The sequence below is a fragment of the Mesoplodon mirus genome, assembly GCF_964341445.2.
Source record: "Mesoplodon mirus genome assembly, chromosome: 2".
NCBI classification, from domain to species: Eukaryota; Metazoa; Chordata; class Mammalia; order Artiodactyla; family Ziphiidae; genus Mesoplodon; species Mesoplodon mirus.
This window is the reverse complement of record NC_138977.1, coordinates 198,058,165-198,074,873: the sequence shown is the minus strand read 5'-3', so window position 1 is coordinate 198,074,873 and position 16,709 is coordinate 198,058,165. Positions and strand designations below refer to the sequence as shown.

Here is a 16,709-nt window from a genome sequence, read left to right as displayed (position 1 = left end):
TCTTGTAAACTCAAATTCTTCTTTGGAATAAAGCAGGCTTTGGTTTACTGTTCACAAGGTTACTTCTGAGTTGCAAAAGAAATTTCCCTCTTCAATCTGGGCTGCCACAATTGGACAGTAAAGCATGAGGACGCTTTTTCTGGCATCTGGGTTTTTATATTTTAAGGGTTGAAAGAAAAATCAAAGAATGTACTATGTGAAAATTACATGAAATTCCAACTCCAGTTTCCACAAATAAAGGTTTATTGGAACACAGCCACCCTCGTTCACTTGATATTGTTTGCGGCTGCTTTTGTGCTACAACAGCAGAGTTGAATAGTTGTTACTGAGCCCATACGGCCGTCAAAGCCTAAAGTATTTGCTAACTGGCCCTTTACAGAAAAGGTTTGCTAACCCCCTACATGGAAGATAGAGAATAGAGGCAAGAGATGATGCAGAAGATGGTGGTAAATAACAAACATTGCTGAGCTCTGCCAGTTACTGTTCTAAGCATCTCTCATGCATTATATCTTTTAATTCTTAAAACAACATGTATGAAGCAGGCATATCATTACCCCCATTTTTCATATGGGAAAACTGAGGCTTTTTACTTGCCCAGGGCCACAGAGCCCATAGGTGGAGGAGCCAGGATTTGAATTGAGGTCCAGCTGCCTTCCCAGCCAAACTTGTGACCACTGCACCGTCCTGCCTCGCGGTGCTGGTCAGGTTAGGAGATGTTTAGGGTCTCTGAGCTGCTCCAGGCAATGGATGGAGAGCAGGGTGGCAGCTGGCTGAAGTGGGGGGACAAGGGTGCCTTGTAGTATGATGAAAACTCAGGGTGATTAGATTTTGAAATGTTTATATAGCTCGTTTCATGGAAAGAAGAAAGGCAGGCAGGGAGGAAAAAAAGCCCTTATCACAGCAGATACCTTGGGGCTTAAATCATGTTCTCCCCTTTGCGCAGCACCAACAGCCATGGAAAAAGTGCTTATCGATGTCTCCCTCTCCGGGTCTGTTAATTAGCCCAGGCTGCTGCTGAGGAGAGGTCATTCTGGGCCCACGTCAGGCTTATAAAAGGGGAATGCAAGTTAGTGAGTCAGGACTGGACAGGAGAGTTCTGTGGCCTTTTTGTCTGTAAAACAAGAATGTCAAGAACAATTGTTTCTTCATTACTGTGAATGTGAGCCTTGTGTTTTCAAAGGTCAGCGCCTGTGAGCACATCATGGTTTAGAGTGGGTTCCTATGGTAATTAGACCATCGTGACTGAGGGCATTTTGTGTCAGGCAACGGGGTGCTGGAGTTCCGTCTTTCTGTGCAGTGCGTGCTTGTTTCCTGCAAACGTAACCATTTCTGTTTTCCCCCCTTCTTGTTTTCATCCTTTCTGCACCCCATGTAGTTCTGGAGTCAGAGAATTCCTCAGCAGGTATGGTTTCTCATGCATCCTTTCTGTCCCTGCCTTCCACCAGGAACCCTTCAATTAGAGGGGAACCCTTCAATTAAGAGGGGAACCAGGGAGTGCTCCTGTGAGTGAGGCGTTTCTTCTTTTTTTCATCTCTCAGATGAGTGGAGGCTTCCTTCCAATGCTGATGCCAATGGAAACGCCCAGCCCTCTCCACTCGTTGCCAAGGGCTACCGAAGTGTGCATCCCAACCTTCCTTCCGACAAGCCTCAGGTAGGCGGGCGCCCAAGGGTGGGATGGGAACTGTTCTTGAGTTGTTTAGCTTGCACTTGTGACTTCCTGCTCGCCCAGCTGGATGATGGACTGGCTTCGGAGTCCCACTTTTGGCCAACTCTGAAAAAGCCCCGGGAAGACCAGAGTTAGGGAGAAGTTGGGGTCAAGGGAAGCAGATGTATGGGATGAGGCTGGTCTGTACCAGGGTATCAGAAGTATAAGCCCAATATTCCGTAGGTTTGAAACATGTGTGGAAATGTTCTGAAAGAGGGAATGCCAGGTGGGAAAAAGGTCTGAGCCTGTTTTATAAAAACTCTTTAGAGCATAATATTCAGAAGGCGACTGCACTCTTGTGTTTATTTCATTAATTTGCTCGTGTTGAGGCTGTAAGAGTTTCAGCAGCTCCGTCCTTACAGATTAAGATCAGGGGGCTGTGGCCAGCGCAGAATCCAGCAGCCTAGAAGCAGGCGGAAATCAGAATGGCAGTACAGTGGGCTTTACACTGCCTAGCACTACCCTACAAAAGAAAGTGTACCCCACGTTGTACAACTTGCAGTGGGAATAATTTTGCTTAAGTTTTCCCCCTAAGTTGTTTTCCTCATCTTTCTTTCTTCCCTCTCCTGTTGCTACTTTGCCTTTTTTTTTTTGGCTGCACTGTGCAGCTTATGGGATTTTAGTTCCCCAACTAGGGATCAAACTCAGGTCCTCAGCAGTGAGAGCGAGGGTCTTAACCACTGGACTGCCAGGGACTTCCCTACTTTGCCATCTTGACGAAAGTAATAGACCCTGTTTTAATTCAGGCAATCTGTGAAGAGTGTTTTTATATAGCAGAGTAATATCCATGGAACAGAGCAATCCTTTCTTTTAAAAAGAGCTGCGCTGCTCAAAAAATTGCGGCAGAAGTGTGTTCCCTATGCAGTCCGCATGCCTTCCTTTTTCCCACCCCCCTTCTCCGATAATCCTCTGGGTTCTGCTCATGAGGACATAAAATTGCGCTCGTCCCTGGAATGAAATCAAGTCCGAGATGATGCCTTCCTTCCCCTCTGCAGACCCTTGTCTCCCAGGCTTAGAGGAGGTTGCTGAATCGTGTGCCAAGGCAGCACTACTCGGCCTCCCCGCCCCTACCATGGCCTGTCTCCTGTAGCTACTGCCACGTGCATGCAGGGCCGCTGGTCAGGGCCAGGAGCTGTGAATGGGCCTGGCCTCCTGAAGTCTTCATTAGACTCGGGATGTGGGAGGTCTGTTGTCTGGTAAATGGCCATAGTTTCCCTGTTTCTAAGACCTTTCCCAGCATCTAAGTCTGCTGCTGGTGGCAGGCACACTTCCTTCTTGGCATTCTCCAGGTTGGATACAGTTGGCTCTATATCCAGGGTAGGGAATAGTTCTGATTAATTCAAGACAAGTGTAGAAGCACATCCTCTTCCACTATCAGGAACTTAGCCCAAAGGGTAGCTCACTAATTCCTTTTGGCTTCTTAAATAGCTCTTCTACAGAGTGAATTTTAACAGCGTGTGAAGTAAATAAAAATCCCCTTTAAATACATGTACTTACAGCAACTTTACTGAGCGTTTGTTGTGTTTGGATCACTGTGTAAACATTGCCTTCAAGGAGTTTGTAAGTGTGAGCCTCATAACAAGGCTAATCATCCTGTAATATGGCCTACGAATAGTGTATGCATTTTCTCATCAGTCACTATCCGAGAATTTTCTTTTTACCTGGGTGTCTGAAAGGATACATGGCATATTGCTGATGTAGAGGTGTTATTCTGTATATTCAGTGTAAAATTGGCCATCCAGCTTTCAAGAGGCTTTAGGTCATAGATTCATTTTCTGAAAGCAAAAACGACTTCTTGTCTCTATAGCCATTGCCAGAGCTGTAAGTATACGCTGGCTTAGACAAAGCCAAGGTGGGCTGGGCTGCTGACTGCTCTGGCTTGGTTTCAGATGAAGACAGCTCTCAGACACCTGCAGGCCCAGCATCTCCTCCTAAGGATTGAGTCGGAGTCCGAGGACACGTGGGCCAGAGGGGAATCCTATCTCCTGATGCTCCCACATCTGCCTTTCCTCCTGCTGCCCTGCTCTCCTCACCCCCAGCGACACGGAATCAGGGCTTTCCCCCTCTCTGACAGCATCATCTTGGGGTCCCCAGTGGGGGCAGGGATTGATAGTTTCTGGAACTGTACATACTAGGAACATGTCAGATTCTTCAAGCAGCCCCATTTTTGTCACCACCCCATCTTCTAAAAAGATAAATGGAATTTCATTAGTAGCCAGCTGGGGAGGAATGCCAACTGCCTATATGGTTCCCACAATGTTTACAATAAAACAGAAAGTAGTTCCTTACGCGTAAAGTGACTGTGCCTATCCCCCTCCCTCTCTAGAGCTAAAAGGAGCCCCAGGACAGGAAGGCCTTGGCTCTGAGCGCCTTGTCAACACTCTGGGGAAGCGTCCTCTCTACAGGGTCAGAGCCCTGGGAAGGCTCAGGCCTGATATAATGCAGCCCTGGCACCTTATATGGCCACAGCCAAATTAAGTTAAAAAGTCATTGAAACCGATTTCTATCTTTGGGCAAGAAGAAATCACATGTGGGACACTTGAGCTCGAAGTAAAAGTAAATTTGAGCCTAACTCAAAATTGCCTTTTACTTACCTCCCTGGCAACCATCATCAACTTACCCACGGTCCCTTTGGTGCGTGCTTGGTCAAGTGCTTTGTTTCTAGAGAGCATCATTTTCATCTGTGCGTACACCCCAACCTCCAGCCTAAGTTCACTGAAACCAAGAGAGTACATCTGGATGGTTTTGCTCCTACTAATGACTGAAAATACATTTTGTATTTTTGGCTGGTACAAATGGCCACACTCCACTGGCAGTGTCCTGGGCACCCTGTGGAAAGGATAGGTATCAAGTTAACCTAGTTTGCTGAGGGATGGGTTGTTTATTGTCTCTGGGTTGATATTCTAGTCCAGACTCATACTTTATTCTCACTTATTTACCCTCAACTAGCATCCCTTCCCCTTGCTGTCTGCACTCCACAAAAAATAAAAATAAAATACACATAGGCCCACACCCTTGCACCCTCCAGTTTGGGGTCACAATCCATTTGCCATTTATCAACCAAACTCTAATATACCTTACCTGTGCAATTTAGTGGAAGGTTCTCATTTTCTTCTCATACTGGGCTATCTTTAAAGATAGGGGCCAGTGAAGAAAATCTAGGTGTCTTAACTTAGGCTGCTATAAGACAGTATCAAAGACAGGTGATTTAATCAACAAACATTTATTTTCTCACAGCTCTGGAGGCTGGGAAGTCCAAGATCAAGGGGCCAGCCTGTTAGGTTCCTGGTTAGGGCTCTCTTCCTGTCATGTAGACAGCTGCCTTCTCACTGTGTCCTCACCTGGTGGAAAGAGAGGGCTCTGGTCTCTCTTCCTCTTCTTATAAGGACCCCTGTCCCATCATGGGGTCCCACCCTCATGACCTCATCTAACCCTGATTACCATCCACAGGCCCCATCTCCAAATGCCACCACTTGGGGTTAGGGGTTCAACTTGTGAATCTGAGGGGTCACACATCCAGTCCATAACATTAGGAAAATAAACTTTCCTTGTCTTACTTGATTCCACGCCGAGCCACGGGTTGACAGGTGGCTGTTCTTGTGATGAGGATCATCTGGAGATTCACCCCATTTCCTGATCCTCTGCCTCGCTGAGAGCCAGGGAGGAGCGAGGGGCTGTGTTGAGGGAGAGGGAATGAGATGGGAACTACAGTTTTCTAGCTCTGAGCCTGGAACCAGAGCTTTGGGCTTAAACCATGAGCCTGAGGCTGATCACCCCCTTTTAGGATTGTCTGTGCCTGGTGGGCTGGATGGGAATGAGGAATGGTCTGGAATTTGGTAAACAGGCACAGTGCAATCCAGTCAGATGCTTCATTGCCTGGTCTCTCTTTGTTCTGGGTGCGTCAAAAATGGGAGACTGCATGCTTTTAATCTCATGCCTGTCTTCCTTCTAATAATTAGTTCCATCAAATTGTTTCCTCTGAGACAAGAGCACGTGTGGATTCTAAGTCCTTAGCATTCTCTTCTTGGTGAGTTTTCATTTGTTATGCTTATGGAACTGAGTGCTAAATCTTAGTGACTCAATTAAGACGGCTGCCTCCTGTGAACAACTAAGGATGATTCTTCCAGTTGTCCATTTCCTGAGGGAAAAGAATGGAAGACACTCAAGAGTTGGAGGGAACTTAAACTCTTAAAACTGAAGGTACAAAGAGGAAAATCTTTGAGGATTGGAGAAAACAGGGGCCTTTGGGGCTTCTTCTGCTGGCGTTTAACCCTTGGGCACCCTTCTTGGGTCAGGAGGTCTCAGAGGGTACAGGTCAACCCAGGACTCGTGTCAACCTGACTTAGCACCTGGGCTGAGCTCAGCCTCCCTGTGATGTAAAGGAGAGTCAGGCCTGCCTCTCCAGGTGAGTAGGATTCAGTCCTTGGCTTTACCGCAAGGAAAAATGTATGGGCCATGAGGCGTCTGAGCTGAGGATTTGCTTAAAAACATGTCCAGAATTGTTTTTTCTTCAGGTCGCGTTGTGCTACTATTTCTAATGGTCATCCTTCTTTCCATTTCCCCTCCTCTTTCTTTCTTTTTATTGTGTCTTAAAAATACTACCAAAGGTCCTCTCTCCCCCATGCCCTCCTCTCCCTCAAGAGGACTGCTTTGCATGGCAGCCCCCCGGCACCCGCAGTTCCTTCAAGGACTCCCTTTACCTGAGCTCACCAAAGCCGTACGTCCCACCCGGCACCCCCAGCCAGCAGAGCCCCTCACGACCCCGGCCCGTCTCCGTCCCCCTGGCAGCCAGATCAGCGCCCAAAGGTGTGCTGTGTCCTGGGCCCTCACTTCCGGGTTCCACGCTCCCCAGTGCTTGGTCCCACCCCCAGCAGTGCTGTGCAGTTTATAGAGAGAATGTGAGCTCTAACCCACGTCATGAGGCAGTTGGGAATAAAAAGGTCAGCAGCTTATATGTACCTTGTTTATCCCGTAACATTCGCCCCGTGGCATCGGCAGACCTCTCTGGTGTTGCACGTGACCCAGACAAAGGCACTCCCTTGGCAGCGGCGGGCACTCGAGCACGGGCTGCCAGCACTGCCTCCTGCGCAGCCGGCGCGGGGAAGCCACCCCCTGCTCCTTCTCCTGGCCCTCCCAAGCTATTCTCTGACATCCGTAAGGATGCCGTTAGCCGTGGCGAGAGTCCTTCCCCAGGGACTCGACCTTCGTCAGCAGACGCAGTGACACCTCCTGTGCTAGGCCCCCAGGTTACCTCTGATCCCGAAAACCGGAAGAGAAAAGAACCTTACCTTTTGCAGCCCTGTTATCCAGCCAAGGCAAGGAATTAGGAATGTTTGTGTGTCTCCTACACCGTCTCTTTCGAAAACTCATGCGCGCAGCTTGTTTGTTTTCTGGGCCGCCCTACCTCCTTTCCCTCGTGAATGGTGCTGCAGCTTGAGGCTCAAACCCTTCTGTCTCAACATCTCAGCACAGTCCTCCCTGTGTCTCCCCGCCTCTCCTTTCTGTAAATATGTAAGTATGCTGGAGCGTGGAATCCGTAGACTGATAATACGGTGAGCTATTATATGTTACATGTGTTCTGTAACAAGGTGCCAAAGAGATTGTATTTACTCCCAAGCTTTCGGGCTCTGCAAGCAGTTTTGGGGTTAAACACAGCCTGCCTGCCTGTTCTGTTGTTTTCTTTTTCTCAAGTGTTAAAAGGACTCAAAAATAGATGGGTGGAAAGTAAACTTGGATGGGGTTCCCTCTGTGTCATAGTGTCAGGAGGCCAACTGGCTAGCACTGACTGTCTCGTGTACTCTGAGGAAAGGGCACTGATTAAATATTTCTCAGCGTACATCACTGCATGTCCGCTCTCAGCTGTTTAAATATGGAAGTCCTTCTTCCCTGCCGTACCCCTTTACGTAACGACCCCCTTATTTCCTACAGGATGCCACTTCCTCCAGCCCAGCCCAGCCTGAGGTAATAGTTGTCCCTCTCTACCTGGTTAACACTGACAGAGGGCACGAAGGCACTGACAGACCTCCAGCATCTCTGGGGCCCCACGGCCCCCCGGTCCCGGCGGCCGTCCCTGCCGGCTCACCTCTGACCTTGCCGACTCTAGACGATTTCATTCCCCCTCATCTGCAGAGGCGGTCTCACCACAGCCAGCCAGCCAGCACTCCTGGCTCCCTCCCCCCCGTTAGCCAGACACCGCCATCCTTCTCACCACCGCCTCCGCTGGTCCCTCCGGTCCCCGAGGGCCTCCGCAGAATCTCGGAGCCTGGCCTCACGGGAGCTGTTTCGAGTACCGTAAGCTTGCTAGATCCCCTTCCTCACAGCCTTCCTGAATGTCTGCTCCCGGCAGTAAAGAGAAAAAAAAAGAAAGAAAGAAAAACCAAAAAACCCTTTCTCACTCAAGTACTAAGTTCTGAGAGAGATGTTGGCTGCCCTGTGCTTGTGTGATGACGGGAACCGTGTTTGCCTTCACTAGAGCATGCCTCCCCTGTGTGTTCCGTGGGCCCCTTGTGGCTGTTCGGCAACCTCTCTAGACCCTCTTCCTCTCTGTCCTGTTTGGAATGCACATCTTCCTGCAGAGCAGACCACCTCTGTGGCCTTTCCTTTGGCTAACTGTGCTCTTCGTAGGCCAGGCAGATGTAGTGCGGAGAGCGGAGGAAAGCTGAGGAATTGCGTGGAAAAGCCAACAGTAGGCATGGTGCTGTTTCTCTAACAGGGAGCAGGGAGGTTCTAGGGGAGGGAAAGATTCACTCGTGCTGATTTTGCAAGTAAGCAAACTCTCTTTTATATGCAGCAATGGCAGAGAGTGGGTTTAAAAAAAAGTTTAATTGAGCAAATGGATATACAAGCCTGGTACAAGCATTAACACTGTTTCCTCAAAAGGCAGAAAATTGCTGGGGCCCCTGCAGGGTGGCTGCCAGGGGCTTTTGAGGCAAAACAGTACCTGCCCCAGTGGTCATGGGAAGTTAGAGTGTCCCGACACTTCGGGTCCTGTCCTGCTAGGGACGAGTCCCCATCGTAATGGGAAAGCCCAAGTGCTTTAGAGGAAAGGCCAAGTCAAAGGGCTCTGTCTGTTCTCCCCTCAGGAGCCCTGGGAGCTGAGAGACCGCAAGAACCTCAGCGTGAGTCGTAAAATGGGGACGCACGGATCTGTCGGGGCTGTGGGTGCAGTGGAACTGAGTACGCCGAAGTTTCTGATACAGGGCCTGGCACGCAGAGAGTGCCCAGTAGCTGTTAGCTTTGGGGCTGAGGGTTGCCCTAGCAAATGGACCAGAGCTCCTCAAAAATAAGTGGCTGACTAAGTAGCAGTTCATCATTGAGTTCCTGCCACGTTCTAGTTTTCCTGCTAGATTCTGTGGGCACAGCTGTGAACAGGATTTATCTGAGTGGTGTCTTGGTGCTCAAGTGTAACGTACATGGTATCCTCTGAGCTTATACTCCTTGATTTTCTGATTGAGTGGGTCTGGGGAGGGGCCGAGGACTGAGATTTGGTAACAGGCATCCTGGGGGATTCTGACACTGAGGATCTATGGACTCACATTTTAAAATGTAGCAACCTAGTGGGTCATGCAGTTGGCTGCTGGAATTAAACGTTCATTGACATCCCTCTGCGGAAAGAGGTATGCCTACAAAACTGGCTCCAGTGGCTCATTAAACTGAAGCCAGTCACACAGAAAGCAGGAAGGAAACTTGTTTTTTGACTTGTAAGAGAAATTACAGTGAGATATCAGGCACACCAAAGCTGGGAAAGGCTACATCCCGGGCAGGGTCCTCTTCTCTAATCTCTAGATACAGCCCATCACGGCTAGGTGAGGACCTGGCCAAATGTGGCCCAGGGGCTTTGGATATCCTAGCTTTGAGCTTTTCCACTCAGCCCTGTTGGAGGAAAGTGCTAGATTGTTCGCTGATGCACTCTCCTCACCCCAGCTCAATTTATAGGTGCATTTAGAAGCCACTCTTGTTTTGGAGAGTACAGGCACAGAATGTTTCCCTGGAGCAGCATGTAAAGCAAACCTTATTTTTAGTGCACTAGTATATCGTGAGTAGCTTTCTTGTGTACCCTACACTTTGTCATTTGCACAGATCTAGATTTTCATATTGAGTTTGTCTCATGTGTGCCAGGACAGATTAGTTGGGACAGTGTCCTCAATTTCTCAAACCTGTTCGGTCAGCCTGGTATACTGACTGCCCCGGAGGACTTCCTTTGGCCTGATAACTTCTGGTTTGGCCCTGGGTACAAACAGAGTAAGAGGTGAAAAAGGAAACTGGTTGGATTCCTGCAGTGAGTGAGAATTGTCAAGAGGAACAGGAGCCCCTGTGGATGGTGGCCAAGCCACAAGTTGATATCTGCTCCATCTGCAGTGATTGGAGAGTAAGAGGGAAGAAAATTCATGTGAATTGATCCAGGTTCTTTTAGCCAATAGCTATTTCTGTGATGTTCCAGAAATAAGATTTATGCCAGAGTAAAATTTGTGAGATGCTTAATGTTCACATGATCCATCCTGGCATTTGTACTTTAAGGAGCTGTATGCCTGATTTTTTGTGTTTCTTGGGTGCATCATGGCAGAGTTATCTTTATTACATCACTTTGGAAGTAAATTAGGAAAAGCGTAATTGTTTTCCTACTATACAAAAGAAAAAATTGAGATGAGGCACTTTTTGAACAAGATCATATTGTGCCTCTCGAGTCTTAGGGAAAGGTTTTATTTACTAAACTGAGCTGCCACTCATAACTAACAGCTGTGACATTAGGGCACTTTCAGAAGAGGTGAGCTGACCAAGCCGTGTTTTTATTTTATTTTTTATTTTTTTTGCGGTACGCGGGCCTCTCACTGTTGTGGCCTCTCCTGTCGCAGAGCACAGGCTCCGGACGCGCAGGCCCAGCGACCATGGCTCACGGGCCCAGCCGCTCCGCGGCATGTGAGATCTTCCTGGACCGGGGCACGAACCCGTGTCCCCTGCATCGGCAGGCGGACTCTCAACCACTGCGCCACCAGGGAAGCCCCAAGCCGGTGTTTTTTTTTTTTTTTTTTTTTTTTTTTTGCGGTATGTGGGCCTCTCACTGTTGTGGCCTCTCCCGTTGTGGAGCACAGGCTCTGGACGCACAGGCCCAGCGGCCATGGCTCATGGGCCCAGCCGCTCCGCGGCATGTGGGATCTTCCTGGACCGGGGCACGAACCCGTGTCCCCTGCATCGGCAGGCGGACTCTCAACCACTGCACCACCAGGGAAGCCCCAAGCCGGTGTTTTTAAAGGAAGCTCCTACTATGTGTCAGGAGCTGTCCCGGGTCCGGACACTCACATCCTCTTTTTTGGTGGGCACGTGTTCTCTTGCTACAGAGGTTGTTCAGAGACACCTTTGCTGGTAGACAGCTCCTGTCAACCATGTGGCATTTACTGAGCACCCGTGGTCTGCAGGGCATTGTGCTAGGTGCAGGGGGGAGAGGAGGAAGGGAGGCATAGCCCTTGTCCTGCAGGTACTTACAGAGCAGTTGGTCTCTGGTGGAGCACACTGACTGCTTTGAGCCACACTTTTATCTAGAAGGTAACTATCAGTCTTGTTCTTCAAACCTTTTGGGAGTGACATTCTGGCTTTGGGGTGTGTAAACTTCAAAATAGAAACTTTGCAAAATTTATAGGCATGATAGAGGAAACTGTCTACATATCTTTACTATGTTTTAAGGTCCTATTTTCATGTCTTTAAAAAGACTGCTATTATTCTCATCATGCAGATTATAATGTTAGTAGTAATAATTTTATTGGTATTTCTGACAGACACCTCAGGATTTCAAAGTCAGGATTTTCATAAGTCTTTACTTCAGAGATCTTTGTCAGTCAATATTAGAGTGAGAAAATGTCACAGTACGACAAGATAATGTCCAGATCTCAGAAGTGAGTGCTAGTAGGGTCGTTCAGTGGTGTAGGTAAGAGTAGCTTTTCCAAGAGCTCCAGTACTTAACTCTTCCCTGTTCTTACGTCAATGGCTTCTCGTCCTCACAGTGTCTCATGTTGCTCTAAACAAGTACTAAATTTTCCTGACTTTCCCCAATTAAACCACCTTTTGTTCTCAGATTGCATTGGGGATTGCATGAGTTTTGCATGTTACGCTTCTTCGAATTTGCTTTTTCAGTAACCGGATTGAGCCACAGTTATGACCAGATGAAAATAATGAATGACGTTGCTGAGACTTCGAGTAACAGTCACCTTCCTTCTCTCCCCTTACTAATCCCAACAAAGAGAATAAACATTCCAGATTAAACTTACCTAACTGGAATTAATATGTCTCACTGGTTACATTTCTTTTTATAATTAAGGTCCTTGTAAAGCTTTAAATCTCTTCTTTTTAAAAAGCGGTACCTCTTGGTTTCACGGAGTTGCAGTGAGTGACAACGCTGGTTTTCTTTTCAGGACTCAAGTCCTCTACTAAATGAAGTTTCTTCATCGCACGTTGGAACTGATTCCCAGACCTTTGCACCAGTTAGCAAGCCATCATCTGTCTACCCGTCCACGACAATTGTCAATCCTACTATTGTGCTCCTGCAACACAATCGAGGTAAGGGATCTGCGAGGAGCACCCCGCCCCCAGCTGGCTGGAATCAGCCATAGCTGCCCTGTGACATCTGGGGCAAGAATTCTGCCATTGCACAGCATTTTCTACAAATCCCATCCTTCCCCAAGGCCATCTGCCCCAGTTTACTCACTCCCACGACCCACAAAGTAGATCACAGCAGCAGACAGAGGCCCCTGTCTGGCCATGAGGTCAGGTGTCTGAATAAGTAAGTAGGTGACGTGTGTCCCACAGCCTGGCTATTCAGTTTTCTTCAGATGGGAGCTCCGAAAAGAAAGAAAAGACAGAAAGGAAAACATCTGCCCCTTAATTACCGTCATGAGAATTCTAGTCAGGGCTCTGCTAGGAAAATCCAGGTGCAGTAATACCTCTTTTAATTACTGTCCTAAGTCCTGTAGTTCTGTGACATGAATTTTCTAGAAAGTAAACTTTTGAGCACCAAAATTAAAAAAAAAAAAAAAAGAAAACCTACTGGATGGGTACTTTTCTAGAATAGAAAACATGTTTTTGTATCTCTAAAACAGAGGCTTTTGAACTTTTTCTTAGTGACTCATGGCCTTCATTCTCTCCAGAAGTCACTGCACTGGGCTTTCCCTCAGTGGCACCCTCTGGGGACTTGACATTGGTGTGGCTTCTTGCCCTGTACCCTAGGTGGCCCCCGACAGCTCTGCTGAGGGTTTTCATGTTTGTTTTCTAGAGTTTCTCTGACTGCTGCTGGTTGGTTCTTCCCTTTCTCTGAAGGGGTGTCATAGGGGAAACGGAGCGTGTTGAGGTAGTAATGATATATGTTGACCCTTCTGCTTTAAAATCCCAGAAGATGATTCTAAGTCCCAAGTTTTCCTTTTTGAAATTCCATAGAGGAATAAACTTCCCCTTCACAAAAGTCCTTTGCAGTGTGAAATGTAAAGTCTTCAAGCAGTTTCCTAGTGTAGAAAGGGCTCTTGAGTCTGAATTTCAAAGAACGGTGGAGGTTTAATTATTTTATTTAGAGCTCAAAGCTCGGTACCAAATCTCCCTTTTCTTGACTCCCTGCTCGCCTACTTCATACTTTTCCTCCCCTCCCCTCCCCTCCCTCTCTGTAGGGACTTGGATGAGAATGAGACTGGAGTCTATTTTTAATTGTTTTCCGTATTAAATGGAGTTTTCTATTTCCTGCCCCAAACTTGAAAAGCAGATGAATGAAACATTTTCTCTCACAGTCATCCCACTCAAATCTTAGTTATTTTAGTCATTTTATTTTTTTTCATTCTGTGTGGTTCCCGTATTAATTTTCACCCATGAATCTATGTTCTTCAAACGATAGAAGGGTCCCACCCCCTACACTAAGCTACGTAAGAGCCCGTTTTCCTTTCAGCGGTGCCATCCCCCTTACTGGCAGTAGCTTTCTCTCTGCCCAGAAAGTGTCCATAATGCAGGACAAAGTGAAATTCTGGTTCTCTATGAACTTCTGTATGACTCATCGTTTTAAAAAACCCACTCAAAAAAAAGCAAGTTAGTTCCCAGAAGGAAAGGCAGTTTATTCCCAAGGCCACTTGGTTTTTGGGAAATGTCAAGTGTAATGCCAGCTACTTGTGATGGCACCTAGTGAGACGTTTTTGGGCACGGAAGTGCCTGTAGTTCCTTTTGCTTCTTCCCTGAACAAATGGAGTCTTCTTATTTTCTCAGATGCCTTTGGTTCTTGCCTTTCTCTTTTGTCCAAGTCCTGCCTTTGGGCTTAAACATCAGAATCGTGCAGCCTGAATCACACATCCCTCAGGAAAGGGTTCAAGTCCTTTGTTGTTTGGAATTAAAAGGTAGCTTCCCCTACGCTCCTTAAGGAGGCGGGAAGAGTTGGGGAGAACGGAAATGCCTAGTGCAACCGGCTTTGGATCACTAATCATCAACCCACTTTAGGTCAGGCATTTTTGGCTTCACTTTGGAATTTACCCAGCCTGGCAGCCCTGCTTTGCCTCACAAAAAGTACCCATGAAAACAATTTAACTATTGCAAAGTCTCCTGAGGGAGTGATAACCCTGCTCCACTTCTAGAATTCTAGTTTAGTCATCGTAAAAAAGGTTCCCTTTGTTCCTGCCTAGGCTGCCCCAGGGCACAGTGTGACAATAACCCTGTCTCCCCAAGCCAGGCCCCCCTACTGCAAACAAACGGAGGGGCACTGCACCTCTGGCCTGCCTCTCACAGTTGTGTAAACATAGCCCTTGCCCCTCTGTCTGGAGCTTTCCGTCCCACATGTGTTTGAGGGCAGATGGCTTATGATCACTCTGGGGAGGAGGATTTAAACTGGAAAACTCTCAGGACTGAGAGAGTGCCTGGGTGGTTCTTGGTCTTCAGTGTGCATAGCATGCTGGGAGTCACATTCAGGAGGGCTTTGGCGGGGAGGCATGAGGGAGAAGCTCTGTATTTTTCAACAAGCTTGCAGGGCATGTCCATGGACCACGTGAAGGACAGGAGTTCCGCGGTCCCAGACTTCTAGATCTCATGGTCACGTGAAACGGTCTGGGGACTAGCCTGGGGTTGCTAATTTCTAACTTTTGCTAAATAACACTCCTGAAAAACAACCACTGTGATCTACACTGCATGCATCTCTTTCTATGAAGGAAAGGCTGTTCCGCACCTCAGAAGTGCGATACCACATAATCTTTTCAATTGAATAAATTTGCTTTTGATTGCTAAGGAAGGCCTTGCCTCCAGCTGAGAGCCTAGCGTTTGGGTACCATAGATCCAGTGAGCACTTTGATTTAACAGACAAGGAAACTGAGGCTGAGACGTTACATGGTTGGTCAGTGCCATCTGGCAAGTTGCTGGCAGAGCTGAGCCTAGGGCTCTGCTGGGCTTCTGTGGTACAGCTAGTGTGAACCTTGCCCACGTGCCTGACCTAGACAGGGTGGCTTCCACCGGCTGCGAGCTCCCCTGCTGCTCTGTTTACTTCTTGCCACGCTGGCTCTGGAGGGAGGGTGGGGATGCCGCCAAGGGGGACGATGACAGCACCCATGGGCTGGCAAGTGTTCTATTTTTATACATGTGGCTGCTTTATATTTAGCAGCTGTAGAAGGCAAAGGTCATTTTTGTGCTTATCCCAAAGCACATACGCACAGAACTCTCCAAAGGAGATGCTGGCCTCCCCACTGCGAGACTGCCCAGGAGGGTGGGAAACCAATGGACCTCCCACTGTTAAGGAACCAGTGGGACCTGGTGATTAGAGTTGGAAAGAAACCTGGGGAACCCAGGTTCTGAATGCAGCTCTGATTTTCAGTGTCATCTTGGGTAGTTTGTGCCCCTTATCTGAGGTCTCTCAGCCAGTGCTGACCTACCTGCTAGAGTTACTGTGAAGATTAAAAGCATTCACACATGTGAAAGCTCATAAAACAATATCTGGCATTTAGCAAGCTCTCAGATGGTAGCTGCCATGGTTATGATTACATTCCCTCAAAAGGTACCAAGACTGGGGTGTATAAGGTCCTGCTCCCTTGAGACCAGGGGAGTTGAGGGCCTCCTTCAGTGATCAGATCACTTTAAGATGTAAACAACCAGAAAACAGTGATTGTTCCCCAAATCCTGGCACAAATCTGGGGGAGAAGGACAGGAGACACCACACCCAGATGATGAAGCCACATTAATATCCCTGTATTCAGCTGGGCTACACAGCATTTTAGCATCTAAGCCCAGAGGACAGTGAGGACACAGGTTTGGGGATCCTAATGAGTTATGCCAGGACTTCTCGGTCTTACCACGTCTGTGTAAATCTCACTTACACTGTGTATTTTTTGTTTTTTATCACAGAACAGCAGAAACGACTCAGTAGCCTTTCAGGTAGGTGAGAAATATTTATTTACATTACTAACACCTGTTCCTGCTAAAGCCATCTTCTGTCCGCCACCTGATGTGTTCAATCAGTGAAGTCTTGCGAGCTTCTCTGATGTGTTGGGAACTCTGCTTATTGCTGGCTGCAAGGATGATAAAAACAGGCATGGTTCCTGCCTCCCTGGAACTTGAAGGCTGGTGGGGGCACAGTAGTGGTAGAAACTAGTAAACGTGTCCCATGGGACAGTGACAAGTGCCTTGATCGGTAAGAACTGGCTATTCTGAATAAAAAGGACAAGGAGCTACGCTTTGGATGGAGTGCTCCTGGCCAGCATCATTGAAGAAGCCACCTTCCTATTGCTTTTGTGTCTCTTCTAGGGTGTGACAGTCTGGGGTTGGGAAATGCGGATCAGTTCTCTCCTTTTTGGGTGGCAAACCCAAATGCCAATAGATGACCCTGGGATGATGGACCAAGGGAAGAGCCTCCAGACCAGCAGTGCCTGGAAGAGGGTTGGGGAGCACAGCTTCTTGAACTTGAGCTGTCATCAGACCCTCCTGGAGAGCTCCCCAAAGCCCAGATTCCCGGGCCTCACCTCCAGAGATTTGGATTTCATAGGTATAGGCGAGAAGTTGCATTTCTTTT

At 47.9% G+C, this 16,709-nt stretch overlaps 2 protein-coding genes across 14 annotated transcripts in view; both read left to right on the top strand.

Moving 5' to 3' along the window:
* SORBS1 (sorbin and SH3 domain containing 1) overlaps window positions 1-16,709 on the top strand; it is a 243,181-nt gene that overhangs the window by 141,778 nt on the left and 84,694 nt on the right. For 8 of the 13 annotated variants that reach the window (XM_082633415.1, XM_082633408.1, XM_082633413.1 and 5 more), the window contains 4 exons: window positions 1,539-1,651; window positions 7,634-7,996; window positions 12,109-12,253; window positions 16,046-16,075. In XM_082633415.1, coding sequence (XP_082489541.1) covers window positions 1,539-1,651; window positions 7,634-7,996; window positions 12,109-12,253; window positions 16,046-16,075 — 651 coding nt within the window. The remainder of the gene's footprint in view (window positions 1-1,538; window positions 1,652-7,633; window positions 7,997-12,108; window positions 12,254-16,045; window positions 16,076-16,709) is intronic. The other 5 variants (XM_082633406.1, XM_082633409.1, XM_082633417.1 and 2 more) reach the window with 2 other exon arrangements.
* On the top strand, window positions 1,925-7,610 carry LOC309798687 (uncharacterized protein; the record flags this gene model as incomplete). The annotated part of the gene is made up of 2 exons (XM_082611194.1): window positions 1,925-1,931; window positions 6,347-7,610. 2 exons carry the CDS (start codon window positions 1,925-1,927, stop codon window positions 7,030-7,032), a joined length of 693 nt encoding a protein of 230 aa, XP_082467320.1. The 3' UTR covers window positions 7,033-7,610.